We start from the raw sequence: 16,136 nt of genomic DNA, 5'->3' as shown, positions 1-16,136 counted from the left end.
ACATAACGTAGGTTGCGAATTCAAAAGAGTGTGGTGAGCTGTAGATAGAACTACAAGAATGGACGCCTTACTAGCTTACTCTAGTAGTGATTCTTCTGGTGATGAAAATGGCGACGATGATGAGTTGGTTCCTCCAGTAAAGAAGGCACGTCAGGATCTTGACGAAGCGTGCAAGTGCGTTTAAAAAATGTTATCAAATCATTTCTAGTATTATTGTAGGTCACGTGAGTTGCTCGCGGTTCCTAATGACATCTTGCACATGTTTGCTGAAGGCGAGTCACGTGATGATGACGACAAAGATCTACACATGGGTCGTTCAAGATCATTTGCTCATGTGGCTGGCAACTGGGCCACATACTTGCATGTTCCTAGTAAGTCAGTGTATAGTCTGGCATAAGACCCTCGGTATAAACTGCCACGTTACGCCGAGGGTCCGTCTACGCTAGACTAGTCAGTGTATGTGTGATGTAGCTAGCATTACATTTTTACAAAGAGTATGGTAAATACAGAAAGCCATGTATTGTGCTGGGGTGGCTGGTATAAGGAGATGGATTAGAACAATTATTATTATTTTTTTTAACAATTTGGTTTGCTTTCAAGTTGTTTAATGATATGACCAACCTCTGGATCTGGCCTATATGTATCCTCCTCCATTTTGATATTGCTGTTAAGCCTCTTTCTGAATTAAGGAAACTTCTGGCCTGATATGTTTGGGTTAATGCATTTTTGCCTATGAAGAGAACAGCCAAAAGTCAGTTAGTAAAATGTATGTCCAATAGTAACAGTTGGCCTGTGTGATTATTGTAAACTGCTATGTTTTGGTTTGGTTGCTAGCATAAAATGTACTATAACAATTTTGTTAACTATTCCCTGAGTGTGCAAAAGCAAGTAGAATCATACCTGCTTCATTACAAATGTGTATGTCATGAGTAACTTGAATGACGGCTCAAAAAATATTTGAGTCCTTGTTAATATAGTAAATATTGTTACATGCAAATTTCTAGATGGAAGACTTATATTTCTTGGATTTTGCAATGAGCCTTATCCACAATGACGTTTTATGACATCACGAGAATAAAGATGGCCGCGATAGTTGGGGGGCTGTTATACAGGCACCTATGGAGAAAAATTTTTAATTGCTCGTATTTCAGCCAAAAAAGAAGATATTGAGTTCTAAACAACAGTTACCGTCAAGTTTTATATAAGACATTATGATAAACTAGTTTTGTTGCGTTTAAAAACATTTTCTAAATGGCGTACGTTTACAATAGCTTTTGTTACTTCACAACCATACCTGCTGATTAGTGGTCGATATCTCCATGCTTAGCTGAAATGTGAGCGATCGAAGTTTTACCTCCATAGGTGCCTATATAACAGTCCCCCAACTATTGCGGCCATTTTTATTCTCGTGATGTCATAAAACGTCATTGTGGATAAGGCTCATTGCTTGTCTGTTTGCAAGACTGTCAACCTCATTGATTATAAGGACTTGCTCACTGCTATAACCCACGTGGATAGTAGTGATCCCCTTTAAGTCATAATATACTTTGTGCTACTATACATTCTGTAATCGCATTGCACTATATGGGATACACCCTTATGGGATCATAATTCTAGATTCCCATAATATATGCAGCCATTGAATCCATAGTCTTCCTCAATGTGTTGTTGTTTACACATAGTCAGTTTGTTTGATGGCTGCTGCCTCTTCATTACACTGGTCTCTTTGTTCCCCTTGTTTGCTATATAAGTTGTGACAGTGAAATTTGATTAATATGTAGTACTTATTGCTTTTGGGAACACAGTGTATGGTCTCTACATATCATGGCCACTACAATAAAGTAGTCTGAATAACAAGGTGGCAAACTATAATAAAATATTTTTCTGTTCATATAATAGTTAACAGAGTTTTAAATACAATTTATTTGTAAGAAACCATCCATTTTATATGCACTACCTTAAGAACTGCTGAATTGGTAAATTTCTTGTAATGGTTAGAGAGCTATATTACACACATACATCAATGTGACATCTCACTGGAAAAAAGATGATTTGTTCAAGATAGGTGGTCAAAGACTTTGTGTCTAGACTGTACGTGCGCGTCGCCTATAAGTTGTGGTGTGTGGGATTTGTCCATTTCTCTATTTGACTTTTGTAAGCCAGAGTCCATTAGAGATATCAGTGCTAACATTGTACAGGTGTTGTTTGGGAAATCCTAGGTTTACCAACCTAGCATATAATGACATGGTGTTAATGTAGTTATGTTACATTATCAAGTTACTTGCTGTAATTGTATACTAATAGTGTATTGTTATGCTGAGTATCAAATATTCATATTTGTTGGGTGTGTTGTGTTGGTAATTGTGTGTGTGGTGTGTGTGCGTGTATATAGTTGTGTGGCTTGTTTCTAGATCTTAAAATGTTATTGTCAGCTGAATGGCTTGGTGTTTACAGCAAAATGCACATTTTGTAAAATTTTTATTTCAACAAAAGAACCACATTTATTGGAGCCAAAATTTTTGTACTTATTAAAGAGGTTTCCTTAATTTGGGAATCCTCTAAGTTAGGACCAACTGTACATAGAAGACAAACTGTTCATTGATTGTTCAATGTTTGGTATACACACTAACACATTGTGGATATGAGGTGGGGCATTTTATAGAGGGTGTGTGTAGTTGTGTTTGAATGGCAGTTAGAATATTTCAAGTGTTTGTATTGAAATAGAATCTACACTGATATATGCATATGAGATACCCCACACATAGTTTGTAGGTCTTACATGAGATTCCTGGCCATTAGACCTCTTTTAGTAAAGAGTATAATTATATTTAGTGATATATTTTTATTTTTAGGTCTCAATACAAGATTATAGATCCTAATATGTCATGTAATAGGATAATTTTGTTTCCTATTTAGTAACATGTTCCAGTGGGTTTGGCCAATGTGTTCAGCGGTTGTGTGACCACTTGTGTGGGAAGTTCCCTCCCTCAGCCGAGCATGCTGAGTTTCATGTCATCCCAGCATGTGACTTACATGTGACCGTATCACGGACAGTTGCCATTAGACATCACTGGATTGAGCCACTAATGAACAAGCTCAGTTGTGGGCTGACCAACCACCGATGGTGAGTTATAGCATTATGATATAACATCTCTAGACATGTTACAGTATGTTTTGTGTAAATACCTGTAGAAGGTTATGATGTCAATTTGATGCACATTGTATTTGTAGCCAAAGCTAATTGTAGATTTCTGTCACAAAATAATTATTTGATGCCCTCTTCACTTGCACAATTACACACGCTTGTACGCACAATAAATGTGTACATATACAGTGTTTCTTGCTTGCCTAAGGATTGATAACTGAAGAGTTGATCTTCATCCGTATTCTAACTCTCCATGGGAGATATCTCCTTACCTAGCTAAGGGACACTGAGTAACCCATTTAAAACATTTTTGTTTAGGCCAGGCAAGAGGACCTCTATATATATGAAGGATAGGAATAGCAAGTGTCTGTATCTGGAACTTGGAACAAAGTCTTCACTAAAGCATCATATATATGATGTATGTGCTGTTACAAGACCATGCAATGCTGGGGTCCCCTGGACTCCACCACATGGTCAGAGACAGGAATGCTACCATTAGCTGCACCACCAACAAGTGGTGTGTTACTGTGTCCACTACATGGAGGTTGGAAGCATTAGGTACACCCATACACACACAGGTACATGTACATCGGAACAATGGTACTTATATAGCTTGTGTGGTGTTCTACGTAACTAGTTGTGCATATAACACATTAGGACAACTTGATAAAGGGTATTAAAGACACTCAAAGACTAACAAATTTTAACCATTTATAGAAAATTTTGTCTAAGATTGAACTTTGTTAGTACAGCACTTTTGCCTATACCCTCAATCCTTTATCTCATGTATGTAACATGAGAGCAAGCAACAAGTTTGGTAACATCTTCCTCAGTTATTTCACTACCTACAAATGAAGTGCAGTGATTCAGTAGCTAATAAATGGTTTGGCCTCTTAATGTGTTTAATCTATAACAGTTATACTATACATCAGTGTTGTGTATTTCATTGTTAATAAGTTTGTAACACAAGTCTACTGATATTGCATAGTAGCACACACTAGTGGCTGCAGTGTATGTGTAGTATTCAGTATGTTAGATGTTGTTCTGGTGAGTGTCTGTGTGTGTGTGTGTTACCGAGTAACAATATCAAGTGTCCATCATCACATACAATACATTTTATTATTGTGTGAATTTTGTAGGTTGTAATGTTAATATTTTTGTGTGCGTGCATGTGTGGTGTGGTACATGTTGTGTGTGCGTGCGTGCGTGCATGCGTGCGTGTGTGTGTTATTCCCAGTAGGTGTAGTTGTTGTTGTTTCCTTGACCAAGATGTTGCTCCATGCTACATAGCTGTTTAAATTAAGACATGGTGACAACTGTGGCACGCATCTGTAACATCATTGGGTGCCTGGTGTTACCGGGGAAGCAAATGCCAACTGTCCTTGTCTCACACAGTGAGTGAAGGGATTTCGGGTGCCCATACATTCACTTGTGAGACATTGTACAGCCTCCTGTGGTTTAGTAGTCCTATCCCAGGAGAATTTTCCTGCACTGACTCAAAATACCCAAGTAGCTCACAGGTGTCCGAGTGCTGGTTTGCTCGGTAGGTGTGATTGTACAGTAGCCAAAGGCTTTGCTTTTGTGATAGTGTGCATTAGCGATTAATGTTTGAAACTGATTATAGTGGGATTGGAACATTAAATCACACATGTTGTATATAGTTATTGTGTGTTGTTATGAATGACCTCAGGCAAATAGTAGGACTAAACGTTCAAAGTTTATGGACTTCACTTTTAGGTTCATGTTATGTAGTCTACAGGCTGCTTTATTTAGTGTGTTAAACTTTGAACTGTTTTGAATAAGGTGAGTGTGCTTGCCTGTTGGTGTGTGTACAAGTAAGTTCAGTCTTCAGGACAGTTGGTTACATCACCTTGTATGTAACTATTTAGCTTTCAAGTGATGTACTTTGAATCTGCAATCTGTGCATTTAGCTGATTTGTTATATGGCAGCCAGCCTCTAGAAAATAAATATAATTATTGCAACAAAGAGAAGTTTAGTTTTACAGTGCAATTTTTGTGGTGTTAGACCGTGTGAAAATAGCTACCATACATATGTGCATCAGTAAATGTGTATCTGTGTAATGTGGTTGTATTGTTTTTCATGATACTCATCAGCTTACCATTGGTATGTTATTAGCATTGCAGTAACTATATACTTAATTTTATTTTCTCAACTGAAGCTGTGTAAATTTCTACCATAGTTACTCTCTAAAAGGTTTCTGTTGCACTAGTTGTTTAATAGTTTAATAACATGGTAGATGACTCAAGATACTACAGTTGAAGGAGGACTATTTTTGCCTTAGAATTGGTATAAAGGTCCGCCAAAGTGCATAAGTGTTATCAAATACATTACTTGTCGTCTGACAAATTCAACTACATAATACAATAATTATGTATTTACAATCAGTGTAAAGGAAATACACATGTATTTCTGTAAGTGTATTCCTATCTCTGTTATTTTAAATGTGGTCTTGAATTGGGGAACTGTAGTAAGTAAATAAAGCCTCTGCTCGTATAACTATTTCATCAAAATTTGGGTGATTTTATTTAGAAGCTGTCTACATATTATAGTCTTGTAGTGTCACTCCATGCATTTAGTATTCTTGTCAGTCTCTATAATGGATGAATCTCATCCACTCTGTAACACACAAGCTTCGCCATAATTCCAGTTAGCAAATCAATACAAAGATATTATTTCACTATTCCAGTATAATCCATTCTTGGTGTGTATACACACGTCAAGAAATAATTTTATTTCCGTATGGGTCATTTCTGTGACTGAGAGGTTAGGATTCGGTGTCACAAAAGGGAATTAACCAATACTAGTGATTTAGTTGATGAATACTGGTTGGGTTGTAAAATTAGGACATTATAAAATGTTGTTAAGCCACAATTTTTACAAGAACAAATCTCTTCATTACTCCCTGTACATGTCATTGATATTTCCACACTAATGCTTAACACAATGATTACTTTTGTTGTATGATATTGTTGTAGACTACATCACGTGCTATGCATGAGGTTACAGATTAGGCACTCAAATAGAACTTCTAATAGAACAATCGAACTTCTAATATAATATAGAATTCAGTCAAAGTAGTTGAATCATTATGATGAGTTACCATTCGTATACGTAGACATTTTTCCTAAGAAATTTTCAAATGCCGTTTAGTTCATGATTGTGTTTCTGTATTTGTGCAATGTTAAAAATAGAAGTACCTTGCTAAATGCTGGATCCCTACTTTAACCTTTTAGAGGACAAAAATGACTTCTATGTCACCACATATTGGCCAAACATAATGGTTAATGCACACGTGGCAGTTATTCTAGTCCATTTAAACAAGATAACAAGTATAATGTATATAGCTCAGTTGACAGAAATTCCTTGCTATGTTGTAAACACTGTCACTCCCTTGTACAACCTACCTGGTATGGTACACTTAATTTTATATAGCATATTTCTAAAAACTGATGTATCCGTACTCTGTAAAAAAAGGAAACAAGCCCTAATGGCTTTCCTTAGCAGGAAATCCAGCATTGTTTTCTTATAGAATTAGGAAGCCTGTGTAAATCTCACAGGAATAGTCTCCATTTTCTGTAGCTGCTAACCAACTTTAGTATTTATAAACTCTTGAGTTTTATAGATAATTTTCCATTGTCATCTAGAGGAATAACCAATGTGGGTATGTGATTGGTCAGCTCTTAGAACTGACTTGTTATGTAATTGATCATGATATTGTCCAGCCAATTCATTCGTCCAGTCGTATGTTGTAGCTTAGCACCCAAACAATAGAAGCTATATCGTTTCAAAAAAAATCTCTGACTAAATATAATGAACTAATCCTTTTTAAATTTGAACTGCATGAGTACTGAATACTCAAATAACCTCTCTAAGCCTAATTTGAGAGATGATATATTGACACCCTTTAATAGGCACATCCTTATAGGTACATGTTTATATGCCAGGTAGCAATTTAAAGATTGAATGTTCTTTCTCAAGTAGACAAAGCCTATGTCGCCGTGTAGGCTGAAACATGTGGTAACAAGTATAGTCTTCTAGTGGGTAGTGTATTAGATAGCTTTGTGAAATGATAACATCAATCTTAACATTATGTTCTGATATTTGTTATATTACTAGTAAGATGACAAGTATATTGTAGTATTAATGTTGACAGAAATTCTTTAACTATGTCGTAAATATTGTCACTCACTTGTACACTTAACCTAGTCAGCTAACACTGCAGTTACACACATGCTTTATTGCATGGTAACAAATAAAATGAAGCAACATCATGGATTAAGTTCTTGAGTGGCTTCACAATGTATGTAGGCATAAATGTTGGGCTTTGTGTTTTTATGGATTAAGTTTAGCACTTGTCATGTTTGTGTATTCACATTGTTTTGGGGTGTGGATTTTTTACGACTACATCCTACGTAATTGTAACTTTTTTTGTCATTGCCTGGTTTTCTTTTTTACTAGTTTCAAATATCAACTTTCTGATTTGGAGGTCTATTGTAATGACACCAAGACCAGGTCTGGATGTGTAGTCCACACATTCATGTGCTCACACATGCTCTGTACTTTGATCTTTTAAACAAAGTCTTCTTTGTGTTATAACATACAACATGTGTCTGTTACTGATATATTAGTACTGTGTGTCTGTAGAGCTACTTTAGGCATAAGACTCAGTTGTTGTACATATCATAAATTAAATTAGTTACCTCTGGTTTGGACTAACATGGGCAAAGTAGTACAGTTCTTTACAGGTCAAACCAGTTCTTGGGTATTGATATGAAAGAATCACAAACAATTCCATGTATATATGTTACACAGTCAACACTAGTTGTTTTACCATTGGATGTAATTGTTATTTCATTATCACTTTCAGTGGGTTTATTATTGATAGGCAGGACTTGTCCTAACAAGGCATTGTAGGGTTGATCTCGTACAAACCTAATAGACGTACAAACAATTATCACGTCTTAATTGTTATAATGTTTGCTGTTTGAAGGGATTTCTCGGTAAACAGAGTCTTTACAAACATATCTTTTATTATGCTGGGTTCCCAGTATGAAGTCTCCAGTTCTAGTGTATGCATGACATGTGCCTTGTTTGTGGTTAAATATTTATTGCTCAATGTTTAACTAGTACATTTTGTACATACTTTAGATCATTTTTTGGCTTGGAAATCTTGTTTGGGCAAGAAAACGTACGTAAAGGCAAGAACTGTGAATTCCATTGTTGATGGTTGCTTGTAAACTACAGTACAAGTCCACCATTTAATTGTGCATTGGTGATTGATACTTATATTGAAAGATGCTGGCTAGAATTTTGTATGAGGAAACACTCTGGATTTAGCATAATGAAGCCCATTTGTGATTGTGTGGTCATCAATGAATTCTATTGTAGTTTTTAAGAAAACATATTGCACCTCTATGGTGTTATAGATACACACATAGCTATTATATCCTATTGAAAAATCTCACCATGCAGATTTAAATATAAACTGTAGTATGTATATGGATTAAGTCTCAGTGGCATTATTTTAAAGGCGATTTTTGTGCAAATTCGTTTCTTGTCTGAGTATGTGGACTCAATGTACACTTTATCAATCACTACACACGCTAATGCCATCTAATGTGACATATTAATGATGTGCTGGCTTCGTTATACATATGGGATTACATGCAGATTGTATTTGCCAGGATTTTGTAGAGTTTTGAGGCCATTGTGAACCACTTTCTCCATGTTTGGGTTCTGCCAGGAGGTAGTTGATTGTTTCACAGTTGATAGTTGAAAGCTTTCACTAAGTACTGAATTGAAATCGGATTTGCTGTGCAAATTTGATACTGCCAGTAAACAACTTCAACCTTGCAGGCTTTATACTGATATTATGATGTGTTGTATAATATTGTCAGTGCCGTAAGTAAATCTCGACTTTCTTTAGAAGTGGGATATTTTTCAGCTTTATAGTTTGGTATAATAGTTTCATCCTGTTTTTCTTTATTATTTTATTTTTTGGGCAGCTGGTTTCCCTTCCTTCTTTTTTTTGCTTCCTTGTGTTATATCATTCAGTGTTTTAATGGGTGGTGGTGCTATTAGTGATCCTAGGGTGGTATGTATTAGTGAACAAGACAGGTGTGTACCTTAGTTTCCCTTCCATTTTGGAAACATGAACTCATACTCAACTACCATATTCACTACTAAGTGTACAATTGATTGAAGTCTGTAACTTCGTTAATCCATGCTTCGTAATAATTGAATATGGACACAGCCATAGATGTTTTAAGTTGTCTGAAGAACTTACAGACATCTGGCACCATGTCAGTCATGCTAACAGACTATCATGACTAGAATACAGTGGCTTGTAATTAGCTTTGTGAGAAACCTTCTGACTTAGTTTTCCTCCACAGGGCAAGGATATTGTTTTTGGATACTAGTTAGTGTAATTGTCTGTGTTAGGTCTAGTTGCTATGGCATTTCTATATATTCTACACTGAAGAATGTTATTTATATTATATTGCTCATAACTTTGTGTAGTAGTATCATGATTTGTCAGAGTATACTAAAGATTACACAATGTGTGTTAACTGTGTTTATGTGCTGTACACTGTGTGTTAAATTCTGTTATTGTCTAAAACTTAGCAACAATATATTGTAGTACTGGCTGAGATATACATGCTGTACGCATCCCACTGAATAGCTCTTCAATAACTATTCTTAATTTTTAAGAAGTGATTGCAAGCAATGTATTTTATATTGTAGCATTTAAGATCAGAGTTGTTTGACAGATTCTCTAAATCTTATAGGCTCAATCACAACACACAAGTATACACTACATACTCACAGACACACAGACAGACGAGTAATAACCACAGCACATGTTGCACATAGTTACTACAATTAGTGGAGACCATTGATGATGAGTTTGAACAATTCAAGCTTCCCAAGTATTATGAGGTTTGTCATTATTCACAATATAAAGCTCAATTGTTAAACTGAAGTACTTAGAAAGACTGAATATAGTCTAAGTGTATTAAATAGTTGAAAATTGTCTACAACTGTAAAATTATATTCTGAGTGAACCCCTTGACATGAAAAGAGCTAATGTGTGTATGAATTTTTGTTTATGCTGCTAACCATATTGTTGCATATTCACATTTCTTTGAAGTAAGTTTGTAGTAATTTTCACTATTGTACTAAATCGTATTAATTAATTCAATGTATATCAATGTAGTGGCCGTCAATGAGGTGAATTAACAATCTTGTTAGTGCTGTAGGCATTTCACTGTGTTATATTGTTATCAAACAAATTCTTACAGCAGACGTACCTGTTACTTAATAATTTAAAAAGAACAATTCATACTAAGATAAAAATTTTATTCTTGTTCTCTTGCATAACAAGTTGAAATAAGCCAGTAAAATTCTTTAGACAGTTAGCCAACATTAAGTTTGAAGTGTTGTGAAGCTTGGTATGAGCATTAGTTTCACTTTTAACACAGGCTGGGTTTTTGACACTGTTTCTCTCTTCTTTTCTATTGTGCTAGATATATTGTCTCCATTGTCTATTAGTGAGTCTAATCATTTCTCTATAACATATCACCTGCCACTGTTTGTACGCTAGAATAGGAAACCTCTCATAGCCACCAGCTGTGGTCTTCCTTATCCTGCTAACGCATGCATTTATAGTAGGGACTCTCTGAGTGTCTACATTATTGCAGTAGATACTTATTGTGTGGCTTGAGTATAATAGTAGTTGACATGTAGTGTGTGTTACATGGTAAGATTTCATGGTCGTAATTTGAATCAAGGGTTGAGCTGTATTGGTGGACTTCTGTTATTGGATTAAGTGATCATATAAATAGTTAATGCCTTAGAATTTAATTGTATTGATATCGGCTTACAATGTTTCTTATGAATTAATATAAGTGTTCACCAAACCTTAGTTCGTAATAACACTTTCAGTTTGTTTTCAAAACTTAGAAATTTGATTGGAATGCATATACTAGTGTATGTGGTATGTATCATATCTTTGTATTGTGTTGCAAATGTGTGAGTTTGTTATGCCTTGCCGGGATTGGTAACAGTGTCTATACAAGTTCTGTTGAGTTTGTCTGTCTCTGAAAGCAGTTGTGTACGTGTGCAAAGAATTCTTTCCTTTTTGGCAACGTTCATACCAAAAGATGGTTAGTTTGTTTAGGGATACTCCTTACATTCAGCACTTTTGCTGTTTACTTTTTCATTTAAATCCATGCCCACTTGCGTACAAGTAATTACCAATTACCATTAAAATTTTAATAGTGTACATAACTAGAAACCTGCTGATGTGTCATAAGACTATGATGGAAATAGTTAAGGTGCAATTACGTGGCTATGGACGTATTCAGATCTTATTATGCAATGAAAGAGTACCTATAAATGTTGCCTCTGGAAAAGGCAAATTTTATACTACAAATGCACCACATTTTCTGTATACTGTGTTACTGTGTAGTGGTATCAGCCACAATGTTTTGTGGTTAGTAAAATTAACTTTTAAGTAGCAAATGGAAAGACTTTGCTGCCTTCTGAAGTGGTATTTAATGTCATCCAGCTAAATTAAGATACTGGATAATTAAACCACAGACTTCTCTGTGTCTATTGAGTTTGTGTCTGAATGTGTATAATAATTGGGTCATTATGTGTATGAATTAAGTGCTATTTAATATCATTTGTCTGTTATAGGATCCATCTTTCCATTTATCCGTGATTTGGTGTTTGGGAGACATTCGGACAATGTTTCCCAAGAAGACCTTGCTAAAGTTACAGGTTATTAAACATGTCGTACACCACTCAGGACATACACACATCATGTAGTCACACGACACACTATTGCATACCAGAACTCTTGTCATGTCCCACCCCCAACGGTATAGAGTTTCCTTTGTGATTAGTATAGAGTGTCATTTAAGGGTGAGATAATAAGATGATTGCGTCATCTATGGCTGCATACATTAATATTGCTAGGGTGATGTATACATTTAGAGTTACCAGTAGGAGCTGGAGTGTAATTATTGCATTAAACTACTTCTGTGTTCACAATAATAGTGTGTAAACAGCTGGGATGACTGGCAGGGATAATTGTTGTAATACTTATAAGGTGTAAACCTGCATGCTAATATGAAGTGTAAAAGAATAGCAATGCCTTTTTTATAAACCTGTTTCTTTTGAATGGACGGCCTATGCATGCCTATGACTTTGTATTGTAATTGATCACCTATATACCCTAAGGCAATTATTTTATCGTTGTAACAAATTTAGGTTTCTTATTTCATGTGTTACTGTTGATTTGTGTTTCTTTTAGGAGCACTGGAACAAATTGTTGCAAGAACATGGCATTAGTGTCTTTACTGAATACTTTGCGACAGAAGTCCATTGTAAATGCGGCAACAAGCGTTTCCAATTTCCCTTAAAATCATAGCTCTTTTGTAACATGCTGGTAAACAACATTTGATATCCAAAACTGAACGGTGCTCCTAGGATGTCTCTGCCTATCAAGTTATTGTCATCAGAAGTTGAGAAAAACAAAATTCAACATTCCAACAGTTGATATAGAATTTCCCATTGTTGTCCAAGTGCATAAACAACTTTTCTTAATAATACGCACATCATTAGATACACTCAATACTCACACATGTGTAATATAACCATCCTATAGACTAAGTGACAATTGTTTAATACAATGTGTCATCTCTGACTGCTCTCACTTCCTTTATAAATGCAATATTAACCTGAAGTTATACCGACAAGTTCCAATTTAATAACACGTGGGATGTTATACTATTAGTTGTTGTATGTTTGGAAAATATACAGATTTCATTTAATCTAGTGTAAAATGTGTGGGTAGCTAAAGAAAGTGATTGTAACAATTAACGTTTATTTGTGCATAAATATTTATACTTGTGTTGGGTAATTTTAATTTACTGAGAATTTAAATGTAATTTATGATATAATTGAGTCTGTAATTACATACTTAAGAGTCATGCATAACCCCAGAGTAAACTAATGGATGGAGACAGAAATACTGTATCATGACATTAGATTTTACAATCTAATCTTTCTAGCGATTGTTGGTGGTAATATGTGATGGTTAAACAGATTAGCTAGTTTTGTAGCAATGGATGAAACAACAATATTATACCACAGAGAACTCACAGTGACAAGTAAACTATGTCTTCATCACATGACACCTAGGAGGTACCACTGTCTTGTCCTTGGTGGAGCTTACTTGTAGCCATACATCAAATTCTCCCTTGTCTGCATGGTGAAACAACACCTTGCTACAATGAATGGCTATCACTGTTAGAAAACTTGTGCTTGAGATGGTTATGATAAATGGTTTCACTATACAGTGAGAATGTGTGTGTACATATTATGTTAACCTTTAATGGGCTGCTTTCATCTGATGTCAACAACCATTTTGTAACTACCACTAATGTCTACTTGTTTACACTAGTTGGGTGTACATTCTTGTGCAACTGCCATGGAATATTTTTGTTGTTTAAATATTATTGTATTGTGTGTTGTAACTATTGTGACTGGTTTGTGTTGCTTGTGAATAGAACTTAAATAATATTAAAACTGTAAATGTTTTTATTTAAGAATTTGTGCAAAATGGGGTTTTGTCTATCTTACCACATTTCAGAAGAGTTTGGCTTATAAACTCATACAAAATATCTATTGCTGCGCATGAGCAATCACATTCTTTGCTCAGCTAAAGTCAGAACCACCAACATGGCAGTGGTTTCTGTTTCCATTCACAATGGCCACTGTAATGCAGTGCTTTAGAAGTTACCTCCATAGTGATATAGATGAGATGCTTAGATTAATTTGATTAATTAAGTTGGCTGGGCTGTGTATGTGGCCAATTGTAAAGGCTAGTAAAAGGCTTTATTGCTCTCCTAGTGAGAGAAACATGCTTTTCTGATTAATTCTCACTCCTTAAAAATAATATTTACAGCGATCTCAATGGCCCACTATAATGATTGAGATTTCCCATGTTTTTTTTTAAACATAGCATTGATTCATATAACTTATTTCTGTTGTCAGAAATAATACACAGGTTTTAATCAGTGATTTTATGTCAAGGAGAGTCGTGTTTATTGCAAATGTTCTCGATTACCATATAATTTATATTTCAAGCTCATTTAGTGGCCCACCATGGCCATGTAGGTAAATTATGCACCAAATTGCAAACACTTCCTGCTGCCACGTTACATTCAAACTCTGGCACACACAAGAACTTACGCTGAGTGGTGTGCTTGTATAGCTTCACAGTTGAGTCATTTGTAGGTCTTCACTGTCTTGCATGGCTGCACAATTCACGTGGTTGTTATGTTGCTACCCATAACAAAGTTGCTATAAAAAGAGCCCAGGCTTCACATTTCTACACAATTCACTACTCATACATTTTACTAAGTTGTTGCATCTACTACTACAGCTGTTGAAACAATACAGGTATGTTGAGCTATCTGGTAGCTTTAGAATAGCTTTTAGCTAGTGTATGAAATATATATCAAGTCCATTCTAGGCTGATTTTACTGTGCTATATCTGTTATAGGATGTTTACTGTGGAGAGTATTTTATCAATGAAAAAAGCAGATCACAACCATCAGTTAGAGTCATTGGGTGATGGTGATGATTCTGGCAGGGAATCAATGTCAGATATTGATCCTGGAGAAGAAGGTACTTGCAAAATTGTTCAAGCATAATATGAATTCCTGTTAAGAAACTTTTTTAGCTTGCATGCAGAAACTAGCTAGCTATAGTGAACTAGATTATTAAGATGTCCTAAAATTAATTTTACACATCTTGTTTATTGCAGATATATCCAATCCATCAAGCCCTCAGGAAGATGGCGTGTTGTGTGATAAAGCTGCTAACAAGTTCAGAGTTTCAGGAAAAGTGAAGCGTAGCAGAACAACCTTCTCACAATTTCAACTGGAAGAGCTTGAGATGATGTTCCAGCAGTCGCACTACCCTGACATGTTTATGAGACAGAAATTGGCGATGAGAATTAAATTACCAGAATCACGAATACAGGTACAGCCAATGTGCTGACACACACACACATGTACATACATTCCTACATGGTGTAGTGATATGTATTGAACTTGTGTACAAGTCTCTTTGTGATGATATCATTGTGATCTGTGTTGTGTTTTCTTCAGGTGTGGTTTCAGAACAGGAGAGCAAAGTGGAGGAAGAGGGAAAAGTCACTTGGAAGAAGTGGGATTTATCTTCCACCATTGCCAGTTAATAGACTGTATAACCAACACAGAATGGCAACATACAGCAATCCGTGGTTGTGGAACACTCCACCGATATCTCTATCACCTCCTGCTGCTGGCCTTGCACTCTCCAGTGGTTTACCCAGTCTTCAATCAGCGTATGCATTGAACTCATACCAGCAATTACTCTATGCTCAATCACTATACTTATCTACATTGTTGAACAAGAAAGATTACAAGCCCACACCTGTGCTGGCTGGGGCCTCTACATAGCCACTACCTCCTTGTACATGACTACATGTGGATGTACCACTAGAAAGGCTGGTCTAAGAAGGCAGCATTTTAACACATTAACTGTACAGCCTATCAGTTCATTAGATACATGATTTTTTTTATAAATTGTAATTTATGCAGCAACTAAATTAATACCTAAGTTTAATCTTGTAACAGTATATAAGTTATGTATGTAGTTGGCTGGATGAGGTATATATATGATTGTTTTGTTCATAAAAAGTACTGACTCACTGAAGCATCCATAAAGTAACAGCGTATCACCTCAAGCCACTTAATGCACACTGCGATCAATTACTAATTAATTAAGGTTTAGTTACAGAAACCCTGTTGGCCAATTACTGATTTAATAGCATAGAAATTATAACACTATATTATACTGATGACTGTATTGAATGTTACATGGCTTGCCTACAGTAACATGGCTTTGATG

The 16,136-nt window shown here is 35.6% G+C and overlaps 2 protein-coding genes across 2 annotated transcripts; both read left to right on the top strand.

The window, feature by feature from the left end:
- The first annotated feature begins 28 nt into the window (after positions 1-28).
- Positions 29-13,101, top strand: LOC136260221 (U6 snRNA phosphodiesterase 1-like). Its single transcript, XM_066053884.1, has 8 exons — positions 29-174; positions 220-371; positions 2,917-3,124; positions 7,626-7,679; positions 8,316-8,355; positions 10,041-10,106; positions 11,868-11,951; positions 12,487-13,101. Exons 1-8 carry the CDS (start codon positions 59-61, stop codon positions 12,601-12,603), a joined length of 837 nt encoding a protein of 278 aa, XP_065909956.1. The 5' UTR covers positions 29-58; the 3' UTR covers positions 12,604-13,101.
- A 1,120-nt stretch (positions 13,102-14,221) lies between these two features.
- LOC136260222 (retina and anterior neural fold homeobox protein 2-like) lies at positions 14,222-15,941 on the top strand. Its single transcript, XM_066053886.1, has 4 exons — positions 14,222-14,639; positions 14,743-14,867; positions 15,007-15,224; positions 15,353-15,941. Exons 2-4 carry the CDS (start codon positions 14,744-14,746, stop codon positions 15,683-15,685), a joined length of 675 nt encoding a protein of 224 aa, XP_065909958.1. The 5' UTR covers positions 14,222-14,639; position 14,743; the 3' UTR covers positions 15,686-15,941.
- The last annotated feature ends 195 nt before the right edge of the window (positions 15,942-16,136 follow it).

Source organism: Dysidea avara, chromosome 7 (assembly GCF_963678975.1).
Source record: "Dysidea avara chromosome 7, odDysAvar1.4, whole genome shotgun sequence".
Taxonomy (NCBI): Eukaryota; Metazoa; Porifera; class Demospongiae; order Dictyoceratida; family Dysideidae; genus Dysidea; species Dysidea avara.
Note: the sequence above shows the minus strand (reverse complement) of the source record. Positions and strands in the feature narration are given on the sequence as shown.